The following is a 17,059-nucleotide window of genomic DNA, read 5'->3' on the forward strand; positions in this document are numbered from 1 at the left end:
ATCAGGAGGAACGTCTGTACAAACTAACTCAGAGTTAGTACAAAGTACATTTACTCAAGTACAGTTCTGAGGTATCTGTATTTGGATGCGATTCTACTTTCTACTGTTGTATAGCCAAAGTGAGAGCTGTGGCTGCGTACTCGGCATAAGTCAGACGTTCTTGGTGGGTGTTGTTCCTCCACCACGGTCGTCTCTTGTCACCGATGCTGTTTGTGATCTTCATGGGCAGGATCTCGAGGTGCAGCCGGGGGGAGGAAGGGGTCCGATTTGGGGACCTCGGAATTGCGTCTCTGCTTTTATGCAGATGATGTGGTTCTGTTGGCTTCATCACAGCGTGACCTCCAGCATGAGGTGAAGCGGTTGGAACAAGAGTCAGCACCTCCAGATCTGAGGTCATGGTTCTCTGCTGGAGAACGGTGGATTGTTCCCTCTGGGTTGGGAGAGAGTTACTGCCTCAAGAGAAGGAGGTCAAGTATCTCGGGGTCTTCTTCACAGTGAGGGCAGAATGGAGCGTGAGATGGATCGGCGGTTTGGTGCGGCGTCTGCAGTGATGCGGGTGCTGCGTCGGACCATCGTGGTTCAGAAGGAGCTGAGCCAGAAGGCGACGCTTTCCATTTCCTGGTCCATCTCCGTCCCAACCCTCACCTATGGTCATGAGCTCTGGGCTGGAAGAAACATTCATTTCTAGGGATGCATGAGGTTGGATCTTTTGCCCATATCCAATATGCCGATACGTAACAACTCATCTGGCCGACAACTGATACTGATATCGATATATCCACTTTTTTCCCACCTAATCTCAGTGATCATCATCAAGTCTCTTCTGCAGATGGATTAACATCACATTATACGCACAGACTCTTATGGTGACGGCCCACCAGCAGATGGAGACATGAAACACAACACTAAATAGAAATAAGAAAAGTCATATTGGCCGATACTGATGACGTGCTGATGTAATCACGCACCCCTGTTCATCTGTTTGAGTGAAATGATCTGTGTCACACTCCCCAAGTAACAGACTGATGTAGGCTACATATGATCAGATAAAACATACTTCAATAATCAAAGCTGTGGCCGCTGAGTTCTACTTTATGTACATTTTTAATTTCAGTTTTTCTGTCTCATCTGATGAAGGTGAAATAAAGTTTAGAGCTGAATCATGAGTTGATCAACAGAAAATTATTCAGCAGCTATTCTGATGATCAGTTAATCGTTGATGATGATTTATTGATCAAACAAAAACACCAAGCGTTCTCCAGAGTGAGGAGGGTCAGACTGACGTACCTGTCACGTGTTCCTCCTCCTGCAGCTTTAGCTGTTTGTTTTCCACAGCTTTGGAGGAAAATATCGACTTCACATATATTTCTGCATCACTTTGCACCAACTCCAAGAATTTTTAAAAGGGGCCAACGTTTGTGAACGGTTCAGTCTGGTTTTAAGCCTCTTCACAGCACTCAAGCTGCTCTTTTAAAAGTTTTTAATGATCTTTTGTTAAACCTTGATTCTGGTAACTGTGCCATTTTAATTCTTCTTGACCTGACAGCGGCGTTTGACACAGTGGATCACACAATTCTCCTGCCACGCCTAGAGCATTGTGTAGGTATAAAAGGCACTGTTTTAAGTTGGTTTAAATCGTACCTCTCGGACAGATCCCTTTCTGTTCTTATGGGGCAGTTTTCCTCCTCAGTGGCCCCTCTGACCTGCGGGGTCCCCCAGGGGTCAGTTCTGGGCCCCCTGTTGTTCTCCCTTTATATGCTACCCCTGGGGTCGATATTTAGGAAGCATGGTATTCCCTTTCACTGCTTTGCTGATGACGTGCAGGTGTATTTGCCGTTAAAGATTCCTTCCAAAGATTCCCTTCAGGCTGCGCTAAACTGCTTAAGTGACATTAAAACATGGATGGACTTAAACTTCTTAAAATTAAATGAAAACAAAACAGAGGTTGTCCTGTTTGGTCGCCCTGATCTGGTTCAGGTCCTTGCCAGCTCCCTGGGCCCACTGGCACCTTACATGGGATCCCACGCTAGGAATCTTGGTGTGATTATTGATGGTGCTTTTAAGCTAGACAAACAGGTCAGCTCAGTGGTCAAGTCTAGCTTTTTTCAGCTGAGGCTTCTAGCCAAAGTTAAACCCTATCTAAGCCAGAAAGACCTCGAAACAGTTATCCATGCTTTTATTACCTCTCGCTTAGATTATTGCAACTCCCTGTACGTCTGCATTGAGCAGTCAGAGCTTAACCACCTGCAGCTTGTTCAGAATGCAGCAGCTCGTCTCCTGACTGGGACAAAGAAACACGAGCACATAACTCCGGTGCTCTCTTCACTTCACTGACTTCTGGTTAGGTACAGGATTGATTTTAAGATTCTTTTATCTGTTTTTAAGTCTCTGAATGGGCTGGCCCCAGAATACCTATCTGACCTTGTTGAGTTGCATTGGCCCTCCAGAGCCCTCAGATCAGCGAATCAGATGGTCTTGAATGTTCCTCGATCACTCTTAAAAACTAGAGGAGATCCTTTGTTATATTTCACTGCATAAATGTTTTTGTGTTGTTGTTTTTGCTTATGTTAACTGTAAAGCACTTTGGTTGGCCGTTGGCTGTTTTAAAGGTGCTATATAAATGAAGCTGACATTGACATTGACTTTGTCACAAAAAAATCTCTGTAAAAATCCAGCAAAATGCACCATCTCACTATGTACTATACCTTAAAACTTCTATTAATAGCCCCGGTCTATTATTAGCTTAAATCCCTGAACTCAACAGGCCTGTATTTGAGACAGGCCTTTAATTAATTTCACACAAAACTGTTGCTCAGCAAAGATCAGGAAATACAATCAAACTGTTTATTAAAACCAGTATGAATATAACTTGTATAAAAATTAGGCTTCGAATAATAAATCAACTATGAATCATTCATTTGATCGTAGCTCCGACAGACAGCACGTCAGAGAGAGTTACAGCACCCAGCACGCTGACACAACACTACTTTGATTAATTTTTATGAAAATCCCTTTTGATCTGAGGACCCTTACAGACTGAAGGAGTATGAATCATTTACAGAGTAATCCAGGAACAGACACAAAATCTGAGGTAGCCAACAACCTGCTTTTATGCAGCTGAAGACCAGGCCTCTAATGGAGACAGGCCTTTATTTGTAGCAGAAGCGACTGGACATTTAATTGAAGTTTTACGGTACTTCCCATCAGTATTTTTATTGTTATCGTAGACCAAACACACCAACACAATTAAAACGCTGCAATCTTTCAGATCTTTGTACGTTTAATGCTTCGTTTCCTTTAAGAACCAGTTGAGTGACAGTTTACTTCAGGTCCAGTAGGATTCAGTACGTTTGGTGTTTCACAGTGAAACAGAGGTCAAACTTTAATGAGGTCTGTTGTTTCAGGTGCGACTGAATCCTGCAGTCACCACAGGTCCAACATGGCACAGACGAGTTTCATATCAAACATACAAAAGTAGAAAAACAGTCCAAGATATTTGGCAAAAAAAATAAAAAATAACCCAGTTTAAACAAAGGGAGAGAAACGAGGACGAGGCGTTCACTGACCTCTGACCTCTGCATTAAAACTGGCGTCACACCTGTTTAGTTACTGGAGCTGCTGTGAACCTGATACACATCTGTGTACATATACTGTATGAGCTCAGGGCTCAGCTTTGTCACTTCACAGACGGTGATCGCAGGTTTGAGTCCCAGTTATCAGGTTGTACTGGTTTTTCTTTAAACCAGTGGTCCTTAACCTTTTTGGCTAAAAATAAAAATGATGTCGATGAGACTCTGAGACACCAAAAAATCTAGATAGTTCAACATGAGGCAGGTTTAAATGAATGGATTTTTGTCTTACTTCTATAAGGGGGATAATCCTGCTCTAAGTTTGATAAACCACACCTCCCATAATGCTTAGGGGCTTTAAAGAGGAAATATACTACTGCCATGGAGTCAGATAGTTACATGTGGGCTACAAACATTATTTTTAGCCTATATTTTTTACATTTTGACAAAGTGGAACATTAAAAGTGAGCTGAATTATCTAAAAACAGCTTCACAGTGAACTCATGAACGTAGACGACTCTCACTGGGTTACTTTGATACAGAAGAAAACTTAAAAACATGAAAATTCTAAGGCAGGTTCTACAGCATCTTTTTTCTATGATTTCTGATGATAGTGATGAAAGTCACAATAAAAAAGGCACAATTAGAGAAAGGTTTTTTTAAGGTATTTTCTAATTTCCTATCTTGTTAATCATTTCATGACCCCTCAGATTAATTCTGTGGCCCCATGAGGGGTCTCAAGCCTCAGGTTGGGAACCACCAGACTCAGCTGTCCTCTAGGAATTAATGGGACGGTGTAACCCCCCCTCCATACACACACACACACACACACACACACACACACACACACACACAAGTAGAAAGGACGAACGCCTGTATGAACATGCGAGATGACTCATCTGGAGTCGTAAATCAAACGCACCTCAGTGAGTTCAGATCGATGACTGATGTGCGGCTCGCTTCATTTCAACACTCGGATGATGTCATGTCCGTTTCTGTGGTTTAAATACTTCCCTCTCTAAAAACAGTCCCTGCAAGTGCTAATTTTAAAGTGCTCCTCCTCTCAGATAAAATTACATGGTCCAGCTCCACCACACTTACAGTAATGAGCCTTATCACTGCTGACGCCCCGTCACACGATGGAGCGTTTCAGCAGCGATGACTGAATCCTCAGGCAGCAGTTTAACCTCCAGTGAATCATTTCAACAGAATGGACTCTCAGCTAGACCCTACTTATTCCTCTGCATCACGTGTCTCTATACTTTGTGTCCCGGGCTGTTTTTTCTTTAACTCGTAAATTTTAGTCATGGAGTCCACCCTGGTCTATGTTGGGGCTGAATTAGTTTTTGAAGGAAATCTTTTTCAAAAAAAAAAAAAAAAAAAAAAAAAATCTAGAAATGCAAAGTTGTCACATGTCCAGCAGCTCTTTTAATAAATGTCACTTCTAAGAATAAATTTTCAAAAATCAAACCATTACTAATAAGCCTCCGAGAGAGTCGCTAATCATCTAAAATGGTGGAAATTTACCACCAAATAAATTCTTTTCACTTAAACCACTGTGAATAAATCTGTGGAAACCTTTTGTCAGTGAATTTCCACATTAATAGCAAAAAAACCCATCAGTGCTGATTTAATGAAACGGAGTGCCAAAGAGTCCAAAACAGAAGATGCTAATTAGCGACCTAGCTGTGTTGCACCGTCACATTTGATATAACTTCCTCTGACGGAGAACAAACTGCATCACACAAAAAAGGAATGGTTTGGAGACAGTTGTGAGACTGAAGTCAGAGGTGTAAGTAGGGTTTCTGGATAAATTCAACCTTGAACATTTAGAGGCTGAGCTAGTGTTGGCTAGTTTGTTAGCGAATCAGCTGCCTTAGGCTGTTGTGACTATTGAGCGGATTAGCTCGCCAGCTACAGTAGTTCTCCAGTAGTTAACAATGTCAGTGTGAATAAACTGTGTGGTTTTATTGTCACACAAAACATAAACTAAATCCTGGTTGCTTGTTAGCAACCCAGCTAGCTTTGCCATTTAACTGACAAGCACTCGCATTTTCACTGGTGGCTTGTGTGTTAGCTGATTTGCTTGCTTGCTACAATAGTTCACCTTATAACCCTGCCAGTATGAATAAACTGTTGGGTTTTATCGTCACAAAGAAAAAATACCAAATACTGGAAGCTAATTAGCAAGCCAGCTAGCTTAGCTACTGTAACTGAGATGCACTCCCAATGTTCATTGGCAGATAACGTGTTAGCTGATTAGCTCACTAGCTACAGTAGTTCGCCAATTAACCCGGGAAGTATGACTGAACTGTGTGATTTTATTGTGACTCAACAAAAATGTTGCATATCAATTCGCTCACTTAACACTTGCTATTTTGAGTATAAGAGCATTCACGCTGCCAGGTACGGCAAAATGCAGTGCGCTACCCGGATAGTGTAAGCGAAGTGATAAAGTGGATTGTGAAACGCTGGACACTTCTCACCCTAGTGGTGGCCATCTTGGCTGTGCAGCAGAAGGAAGGGACCACCAAAACTGTAACAATGGTGGGCGAGGAAGCTGCACCAGCGATCAAGCTGGCAGATATGTTGGCGGCAATAACTGTGGTCAAATGTTGGCGGTAATGCTACATTTGGCTGCAATTGCCAAAAAAAGAAGAACCGGTCAAATGTTGGGATTGTCATTTCCCGTAAGTGCTAATCAGCCACGTTCGCATTTGAGAGCGCGGCTTGAAATTATGCAAGTGCATAGTGTACAGTGAACTACATGGAAGGTTGTAGGCTACTATCCAAACTGAGGTACGACAATACTAAATCCTGATAGCTAGTCGACAAGCCGGCGAGCTTGGCCACAGTAACTGACAAGACTCGCAATGTTCGCTGGTGGCTAACGTGTTAGCTGTTATTTTGCCAGGTGCAGTAGTTCACCATTAACCAGGAGGGTATGAATAAACTGTGTGGTTTTATCGTCACACAAAACAAATGCTAGATTTGTCCTGGTATACGAACTGGCTATTTAGCAAGCCAGCTAGATTGGCCATTACAATGTTACCAGCTGCTAGCGTGTTAGGTTGCTAGCTACAGTAGTTTGCCAGTAGGGCTTTTATACAATAGATATTTTATATTGATCATAGTAGGAAGAACACAATAACGTTAGCGATGGCTTTGTTTTCTTCAAGTGTTTTCTTCAGTGTCAAAATGTCTTCTGTGGAACCGGCCTCTGACGGCGAGCAGTCACAACGTCCAAAAGCTTCAAGCACCGCCTCTTCTGTGAGGACATGCATATGAAGTACTGCTTTCTGTTGTAACCAGGGTTTTAAACTCCACCCTGCTTCACCCCTTTGCCTTCAGAGTAGAATCTTTCAGTAGTGACGAAGCTGATGGCTAGTGGTTAACCGTCAGAAACTTCTGGTTGACCACGTTATTTTGCTTTGTTTGTTTGCCTTCTTGCAGGTCGAGGGTTCAAACCTGCGACCATCACACCGAGCACCAGGGCTGCTTCAGTCGATTAGGGATCGAAGTGCCGCCACGAGGCCGAGCCCTGCGCCCAGCCCTGTCCACGAAGGCCCAGAGATGGCTCCGCCTCCCTCCAGGTGTAAGGTGTAGTTACAGGGAGGGGTGGTGTTAGCTTGGGAGGGGTGAACCGGGGTGCGGCCAGTCGTTGTGGGGATTTGACGCAACAGGAAGTCATGTGTCATGGCAGAGTAGTGATCAGGACCATACGGTACGTTAAGAGTCTCCGTCAAAACCTCGTGACCCGGGTACGTCACCTGTCAATCAAAGAGATCAGAAGAAAGAGTCGTTAACGTGTCATCATGAGTTTAACTGTAACGAACAAACAACAGAAGCAGTGAAACTGAGGAACATGTTTTCAGGCTGGTGAAGAAATGGAGCAACAAAAATATCGTAAAGCCCCATTTTATGCTGTTTACGTTAATTATAAATGTTCATAGCTGCCATAGAAGCTACATTAAAAATATAGATACACTTGGGGCGGTGGATGGGTCAAGTAACACGGGACTTTCCTCAGGAGACCAGTGTTCGATACCTTGTGAACTTTGAGTTATTTTGTGGTATGTCTTCTCCGGCTGTTCTCATAAACGTACGTTTATACATACGTTTTCCTACGAAACGTAATGCACCTGGATTCGTACATATCCCTTGTGTAAGCAGTAATTAGTGCATAACCCATGTATTTTGGAAGGCTGCGATCATGTGACCCATGTACTGACAGGAGTAAACAAGGAAGTGGTGCAAAGCGGACTGTAGGGAGGCAGGTTGGTGCGGTGGATGGGTCACAAAATCATGGACTTTCCCCTTGAGACGGGTGTTTGGTACCGTGTGAACTTTGAGTCATCCATGTTTCTCTTGCCTCAACCTAACCTCTTCAAATTTATGTTAATAACGTAAGTTCACATTAAGGACGTAACATTGTGGGGCGCAAATTCGTAGGATATCATACGAACCGTTCTATGAGGATACATTGGTCTTCACCACGTTTCTCTTCCTAAACCTAACCACAGTAACTTTACGTGCCTTAATTTAACCTCCGTAACTTTACGTTACTTGTGTAACTTTACGTTTGGGACGTAACTAAATTCTTGGGTCGCTAATTTGTAGGATACCATACGAACTGTTGTATGAGGATATGTTTTCTGTGCATGTAAGAAAATCTCATTCTAAATCTCACCGACACTTAACTAGCTCTAAACTTATGACGCTAACAGACGCAAGAAAAAAAGTCCACTGTATTCAAAAGCTGACAGTTACTGCTACTCTGCTAAAGTAATTGGTTTTATGTTATCTTAGATGGGATCCATTTTGTCTCTCAAAATGGATGCAGCTTATTGCTAGAAAACAAAAAACAAATTTAGCACATTTTTGTTTCAGCTTTAGCTAAGGCGCATCTGTCGCTAACTTACTAGCTAGCTTTCACTTGCTATAGCTCGTAGGGTCGAGCCAAACACTCGGATGGAACGAGTATCCGGTACAGATAATGTCATTTTTACGAATATGAGTATCATACAAGTAAAATGAGTCAATATCTGTATTTGTGATGAAGGAAAATTTCATTTGGGGAGCTTAAACCCCACCCACTAGTTGCATAAACTCCGCCCACTCCAAGTGTGTGTGTGTGTGTGTGTGTGTTTACTGTGAAGCTGTAGTTCCCAGGCAGCAGCAGTCTGTAATATTCTCCATGTCTGTCGGTTCTGAACGGACACAGATTCCTGCGACCTTTGACCTCCACCACTGCATTCTGGACCGGCACTCCGGAGCCATTGAACACACGACCTTTGACCCCTGAACACACACACACACACACACACACGGCATCAGGTGATTATTAATTATTGATCCTGGTTCAGGTTCAGTCTAACACCAGAGGAGAGACAGACAGGTGGACACACAGGCAGGTAAGGAGACAGTTGGACAGACAGGTACTGACCCAGGTGAACCTGCTGGATGAAGGACAGCAGAGACTTCCTGTTCTCCGTCCACAGAGCAGGAAGTTGGTCGGCGGGAGGAAACTTGCAGCAGGAAACCTCCAGAGTCAACTCCAAACACTGACCCCACACGTAGTTATAGTCCTGCATCCCACCTGCACACACACACACACACACACACACACACACTGTGACTAAAGCGTAAGATTATTTTTACTGTACCGGTGTTTGGCGGTCAACATGACTCAGATGCGACTTCTCTGTTATCCTGCCGTCCCTCTCACGGTCGCCTTCTAGACGCCGTCCTATCTGAACCCAGACGTGTTAGTGACAACTCACAGTTTGAGTTTTATACATGGCAGTAAAGGGAGAGGTGTTACTGTGGACAGCATTACTCATAAATAGCTGTCAAAATGAACTCTGCTGTCATTTGTTGGATGGATGAACCTGGATAAGAGATTATAACCAGGGCTGGGTTCATCACATGGACACCAGTGTGCATGTTGAATTAAACTTAGGTCTCGCTGAATGATTTGATCAGTGGAGGTTCTTCCAGCTGCAGAGTTTGGGTCTCTCAGGTTACAGTGATCAGATTTCTGTAGCAGGAAACCAGAGGAGACAGATCAGTGATGTTCTGTCTTCAGTTTCTGTCTCTGCAGGTTTCCTCTGACCTGCCTCTAAGAATCAAACTCACAGGAAGCACTGCGTCCTTCATGTAGAGAGCAAGAGTTTGAACTGAAGGATATTTAAAGGCGGCATGCTGACCTGCCAGAGGATACCACTGGTACCCGTTGGTGACGCCGTCCAGGAACGGTCTGCTGTCCGCGCAGCGGTCGCCGTGGTGCATGGAGCCGTGGTTGTGGGAGTACACCTTGGCCAGGTGAATGAACACGTCGTCGTCGGGGGAGATGCTGGCCCCGCCCACCAGCTCACTGCCTGGAGAAACCGACATCAAGCTAAGATGTTAACGTGATGTTTAAATGAGACACAGAAAGTTTTATACAAACACAAGGCGATAAAAAGTGATTCACACTGAGGCTGGAACAAAAGAATAAAATTTAGATTTCAAAATAAAAAGCAGCCAAAAAGTTAGTAAATAAATCAGATAAAAAACCCAAACTCAGTTTCTGTGTGACATCTCTACTGTTTCAAATCTTCCTCTCCAATGTGAACAGAGTTTTATTTTAATTTTTATTTGTTGAGAAACTGCTTCAGTCTGAGCTGTACTGCAACATCTACAGCTGCCAGCAGAGGGCACTGAAAAATATGTATATATAAATTCATGGGTTATGGGTTTTTATTTTTCATAGTAAAACTCAGTAAAAAGATGTGCAGTATATGTGTCATATTGTGACATTTCCTTTTATTTTTAAAGTCAGTGACACCAGTGTAACCTTTGACCCCGTGGTCACATTGGTCACCGACGTGGAGGACTCCAGCCATGACACTGTGCAGCCTGAGGATGAGGTGGCAGCCTACATGGAGTTCAGATCCTTTGGAGGTTTGATGGTGGTGGAAGGAGCATGCTAACATGTTTCCTAACCTGGCAGTGATTGAATGTTTTCACCATCCAGTCAAAGAGACGTCCAATTCAAGAACGGAGAACCAGCCTCATGTGAGGGACTGGAGCCTGGGGGGGTTTAATCATGGGTGGAGGGTCAGGGGACTTTTAGTAACGGGTTTGGGCGAGTGCAGGTTTTGAAAAATGGTCCCGTGCAGGACTCTGGGGCCTCAGGACTCGTACGTATGAAGACACTTTTATTCAGGGGGGTATATTGGCATGAATGGAAAATAATATAATCAGTATGTTTTCTTTAGGTCTCCCCAATGTTCTACAGTAGCCCAGAATGGACAAACAAAACACTGGCCCCAGAGTTCTTATATATGTGTGTGTGCGTGTGTGGGTGTGTGTTTACCTCCGTTGCTGTTGTCGTAAGGATAACTGGCCACCAGAGCTCCTCCATGGAGGTTGGCAGAGAGAACAAAACTCTCCATCTTCAACCAGCCAATCACAGCTCTGACCTGAAACACATCACAGAACAACCAGCCAATCACAATCACTGCTTTTAATGATTGTTTAAAGATTAAACTGGTGATAATTTGTAGTTGTGATCAAACGAACGAGAGGAAACAGTGCCTTTGTCAGGGACTATTTTCGGTGGTGGACGAATCCACATTTGGTGTCCTATAATGAGTATTTGAGCCTGATGTTAATATGTGTCTCAGGTGATCCGATCACAGGTGGACAGCACTAAATACAAGTGTAAACGGACACCAAGACACATGATGATCCCATCACTGAAACCACTTGTCGAGGTGGTCTCAGAATCATTCAACCACACATCTTTCCTACTGTAAACACTAACAGTGCCCTGATGTGTCCCTGACAGGGATGACGTCATCAGTGCAGGGAGTGGTGGTTGATTTGGTGACAGAGATCTGACGCCCTATAACGTACCCATGTTATGTCGAGCTGGATGAAGTATGGCTGTCCATTGTTTTGCCTTTTTAAAGAGACGTGTCAAATCCTGTTGACAGCGATATCTGCAGCTGTACCATGGATGTATACAGAGACCTGGATACAGCGTCGGCGGCCGGGCTTCATTCAGTCCTGTGGGAGTTGCTCAGTAGAACATGAAACCCAAATCGCTCTGTTTCTGTGGTATTAAATTACCCATGTGACCGGCGCTGCTTCCACATCGTTGGGCCCATAGAGCAGGCGCACTTGGGACTTATGGAATACAAGTGGCGACAGAGACGCATCATAGGCACAGGTACGAACTGTGATGCATCTCGGCCGACAACTTCTGATCGGATCACCAGGTACAAACAGGCACATTGTGTCGGCAGGACGGTGTGTAAAATAAACTACAGTGTGTGTTCATGAACAACAGTGTGACTCACTCACCAATAATATCTCATACTGTAGATACAATCTGTACCTGTTGGTTTGGATCTGTTAATGGGATTTATTAACAATAAGACAAACAGAGAAAATCACCGACCTCTGCCTCCCTCTTCTCCTCGTCAATCTGCTGCTGCTTCCGGAGACCAGCGAAGGCATCGGGGAAGTTCCTGTTCAGATCGATGCCGTTATGGTTGACCCTGAAACAGACACAGACTCTACTGTATAAACTGATCAACTCCAGGAGCTCATTCAGCAACACACGTTTTTAGAGATAGAGGTCAGCACAGTGTCGCCCCGACTCATCTGAGATCTCTCAGTTGATATCAGACATGCTTCTTTTCTTCTAGTGCTGAAACGATTTGTCGACTCGATCCATGACTTTGTCAATGATCTGAGTCATTTGTCGAACAAACAAGACTAACAGCACTATTTAAATAATTTATAGGGCCTGTCTCCTTGATGGTTAAACGGTGCATAATCTGGGTGCGAAGTAAGACACAAAGGGCAAAGGGGTTGTATTTAGTCCCTTGGTGCTGCTCAAAGTCAAAGATGCTTCCTTGGTAGGACGGGTCCTTCCAAGTTGGGTCCTACAGAGGCTAGGCAAGACTCCTTCTTTGCAATCTGTGAACACACACTGCAACAGGCTAGCAAGTGCTCAGGTGTGCATCACTTTAGAGGCCCCGCCTTCAATTCCAGCAAGTTGTGCACAAATAATTGTGGGTAATTGTGGGATACACACATGCATCCTTGAAAATTCTCTGAGGAAAGGACTCGGTCATCGGTAGAATTTGAAGGACTCTTGACATTCGAACAGTCCTTCAGTGGGATTCAATGACGTAGCCTCCTCAAAATTTAGCCGTTAAAGGATCCTTCCTCAACTTTGAGAAACACCACCTTAATTTATCATAAGTATGTTTTGGGTGTGACATGAATTCAACCAATCAGTTTCACCTCCCAATCCCTTTAAAAGCTGGGTGTGAAAAAAGAACATTTTAAGATTTTAAATAACGATCGGGCTGAGACAAGACGAAGGTTATTTCTCAGGAGCTGAATTTAAGGAGTTTAAGGAGAAAATTGTCAAAATCTCACACTGATGTTATATTGAGCTCAGTTATGTGCAGTAGAAACAGGCTGGACAAACAAGAGATCTTGTTTTAAATTTTTCTTTCTTTTGGGCAGCAGGCGTTTTTTGTTGAGAGTGATACAGAAAGAGTCGCACAGTGTCTCTCTGCAGTTCTGCTCTGATCTCTGCTACGTTCACATTTACAGAAAGTCACTGCAGTTAATGTCAAAACTAAAAACTGTAGTTATAAACTTGATATACAAAACAGAACTGACCTTTTACCTCCTAAAATAATGATTAGTAAAGTTTTGCTCCTTATTGTGTGTAAATGTGCACAGCGTCTCTCTACAGCTCTGCTCTACTCTCTGCTACGTTCACATTTTACAGAATGTCACTGCAGTTAAAAACCAAAGTGAAAACTTAAGTTACAAACTTTACAGAGGAAACAGAACTAAACTTTTGGCTTCTGAAATAATCAGTGAAGTTACTCTGCTCCTGGTGTGTCAATGTGCACAATGCCTCTACGGCTCTGCTCTGATCTCTGCTATGTTCACATTTAACAGAAAGTCACTGCAGTTAATATCAAAACTAAAAACTGCAGTTATAAACTTGATAGAAGAAACAGAACTGACCTTTTACCTCCTCAAATAATAATTAGTAAAGTTTTGCTCCTCATTGTGTGTAAATGTGCACAGTGTCTCTCTACAGCTCTGCTCTAGTCTCTGCTACGTTGACATTTTACAGAATGTCACTGCAGTTAAAAACCAAAGTGAAAACTTGAGTTACAAACTTTACAGAGGAAACAGAACTAAACTTTTAGCTTCTGAAATAATCTGAAAAGTTTTGCTGCCCTTGGTGTGTCAATGCGCACAGTGGCTCTCTGCAGCTCTGCTCTGATCTCTGCTACGTTCACGTTAAATAAAATTTCATTCATATTTTCCTCATTAATGATGGATTATTTCACCCACCTGCAGCACATCCTCACGTCCCTGTGTGTGTAACATGCAGAGTTTATGCAGGTCGTGAACCCGTCTATGACTGCCCAACTTACTATCTGAATAATTCGCCATTTGAAAAGCAGGAAAATACTGCGACATTTTTACTTTAGACCAGGATTTTGTTGGTGAGTGGCTCAGTCACTTTATGCTGCCTTAAAATAGCAACACGCCAACAATGCTCCTGACCACACCTCATTTTAGGTACTACACGCTCATGGGTGCACAGATGGGCGTAGTACATTTGCTTCTGACACAACGTGGGTGCTGGCTGTAAAAATGGCAACCGCATCGATCTGACATTAGCAATGACGGTTGACTGCGATATACACTCCTTTAAACCAAGTGTGAAATAGAGCCCGCAGTCTGAGGTCAGCAGGTACGATGTTTACCATGTTTACCATCTTATGTTAGCGGTTGTGCACGTATTTGTTTAGAAACCGAAGTGTTAAACACACTTTTTTGGACCAAATTTAATTTCACTCCATCCCATAGCTGTTGAGATATTTCACTCCAAACCAGGATTGATGGATTCGGTCAGTCCAAGAGAAACAGCAGCTGCTGCCGAGGCTCCCATGGGCAAGGCACTCATGTTTCCCACGATCCTCCTGCCTCCAGGAAGTCAGAGAGTTTGTATTTATACAGCTGAGTCACAGGGGGACGTTTTACTGAAGGACCACTTCTGATACTTTAAATACATCTTTGTGATGAAATTACTTCTGAGTATTTTTTTACATCACTGTGGTGATACTTCAGGATCTGCACACTTCCTGTATCAGTCGTCCACAACAACAAAAAGATCAACACGATAACCTGGAAATTAAAGTTAACAACAACGAACAAGTTTTTGTCTCCTCATCCACCTGAACACTGACTCACATCAACAAGTCTTGTTTTTCTACAATCTATCTTAAAAATCAGGACAGTCGAGTCAATAAAACTTAGATTTGACTCTTTAAACGAGTTTGTTTTTGTCCCAAACATAAAGTGAAATCATCTCAAAGGCTCCGGTGAAACACTCCCTTATACGGTTTGGAAATTGGTGACCCCGCGGAACAGACCACACACACACACACACACACACACACACACACACACACACAAATGTAATAAATGTTAAAATCAACCTGAAGTCTAAATTGACGTGAATAAATGTGACTGACTCTGACGCAGTGCAGCAGAGTGAACACTGAGTGATTTCTGGAGTTTATTTGATTAAAAAACACAAACACTAAATCCTAACATGCAACAGTTCAAGTCTTTGTGTGCGTCCCCGTAATGAAGCTGTGTGAACGTATTTATGTCCCCACGGTGTGATTAATAGTCACACACTCACAACAGTGTCCCATATACAGAACTATACAAGAAGTCAAAACACTTCTAATTAGATACTTAGAGGCTTCAACCGTGACTGTGTGTGTGTGTGTGTGTGTGTGTGTGTGTGTGTGATACAGATCTGTGTGTGTCTGGTTTCCTGCTTATCACAGTGTTTTGGGCGTTGGAGCATCACACAGTTTAGTCTACACACATCAAAAATGTCGGCTTTGAGTGTGTGTGTGTCGTCTTGAGTCTTTAAAGTCTGTTTTGACATTTGGTCTGACACACACACACACACACACACACACACACACTCATTTTAACCCTGTATGGTTGATGTGTTTGCAGCGGACCAGAAGCAGCAGCTGTTTATCCTGGAGCGAACGTGAAAGTGGTTGAACCTGTGTGTGTGTGTGTGTGTGTGTGTGTGTGTGTGTGTGTGTGCGTGTGTGTGTGTGTACCTGCCCTGGCTGTACTGGCAGTCTGTGTCCGACGCGTCGAAGCCGTCGGGGTTCATCGTCGGCAGGATGTGGATCCGGGTGCTGTTCAGTAACTGCAGTGACCACGTTTCGTTGTTATGGTAACCACGCAGCAGGTCATCGATGAGCTGTAGCATCAATACCCGCCCGAGAACCTGCACACACACACACACACACAGACACACACATTAAGAAAAACTTAATGTAAGCTCAAATTAAGAACATTTAAATCTGAGAAGTGCTGTAAAAATATGACGTCATTTTTGGGGTTTAATTTGGTAAAAAGTTGACGAGGTTTGTGGCGTCAGAACGAACATGAACTACTTCCTGCTGCTCCTCATCATCCTTCATCCTCTGATTCATTAATTTCTGCCAACTTGTGTTTTTTTAAACACGTCATGACATTTTGTTGCATGTTCTCTCGCACTGGAAACAGCGGGGGAGGAAGTGATGTCGTGAGTCAGCGAGGAATCGTAATGCGATCCGGAGACGAGTCAGAGGCCGTTTCTCTCTGAGACACTTTGTGAATGAATGAGAGCCTCGGGAGGCAGAAAGAGAGAAGGGTGGGAAAGGTGAGGAGGTGTGTGTGTGCAGAGCTGCAACACACACACACACACACACACACACACACACACATACACATGTCAGGACTAGCGCTGCCTCCAGCCATCATTTTGTTTTCCTCCAACACTCCTCTAAACTGTCTCTGTGTTCTCTGTGTGCTGCCGTCACACTCTGAGCCCAGCAGTGAAGCCACAGCCTGATATACTGTTGTTAGAAACACATCAGTGAGTCACATGTTCCTTCGTTACCATGGACACGCACACTTTATTTCATACACCGTCTTGCTGACACTAATACTCACTAGAGCATGAAGTGAGGATTAATCCGCTGCTGAAAATAGTCCCCAATAAAGTCCCTGTTTCCTCTTGTTTGTTTGATAAAAAATACTTCAGACTTTTTTAAAATATGAAACTGTGGATTTTCTTATGACGACTTTTGAGCTCTGGCGTCTCGCCTTAAAGGGACAGTCCAGATTTATCAAAGTGTGTTTGTGTGAGGCGTTTAAAGCTCCAGTGTGTAGGATTCAGGGGGCTATTTTAACGCTCTTACGCCTCCCGTGAAAGAAAAACACGTTTCCTAGATCGCTCTGAGCTTAAGAAGATCTTTCACTAAGAAGGAGTTGTAAGATGGAGCTGACCCACTCTTAACAGTCTTCTTAGCGACCAAACGCTCACAGATCCAGCCGCGTCAGGCACATTAATATTACACTAAGCAAGGAGA

At 43.5% G+C, this 17,059-nt stretch overlaps 1 protein-coding gene across 1 annotated transcript in view; it reads right to left on the minus strand.

Moving 5' to 3' along the window:
* Positions 1-2,830: 2,830 nt before the first annotated feature.
* cpm (carboxypeptidase M) overlaps positions 2,831-17,059 on the minus strand; it is a 34,396-nt gene continuing 20,167 nt past the window's right edge. The window contains exons 4-10 of the mRNA XM_050036461.1: positions 15,758-15,930; positions 12,019-12,118; positions 10,930-11,035; positions 9,779-9,949; positions 9,016-9,168; positions 8,722-8,870; positions 2,831-7,339 (exon numbers count right to left, since the gene is read on the minus strand). Of these exons, the coding sequence (XP_049892418.1) occupies positions 7,070-7,339; positions 8,722-8,870; positions 9,016-9,168; positions 9,779-9,949; positions 10,930-11,035; positions 12,019-12,118; positions 15,758-15,930 (1,122 nt within the window). The 3' untranslated portion in view covers positions 2,831-7,069. The remainder of the gene's footprint in view (positions 7,340-8,721; positions 8,871-9,015; positions 9,169-9,778; positions 9,950-10,929; positions 11,036-12,018; positions 12,119-15,757; positions 15,931-17,059) is intronic.

Source organism: Epinephelus moara, chromosome 23 (assembly GCF_006386435.1).
Source record: "Epinephelus moara isolate mb chromosome 23, YSFRI_EMoa_1.0, whole genome shotgun sequence".
NCBI lineage: Eukaryota > Metazoa > Chordata > Actinopteri > Perciformes > Serranidae > Epinephelus > Epinephelus moara.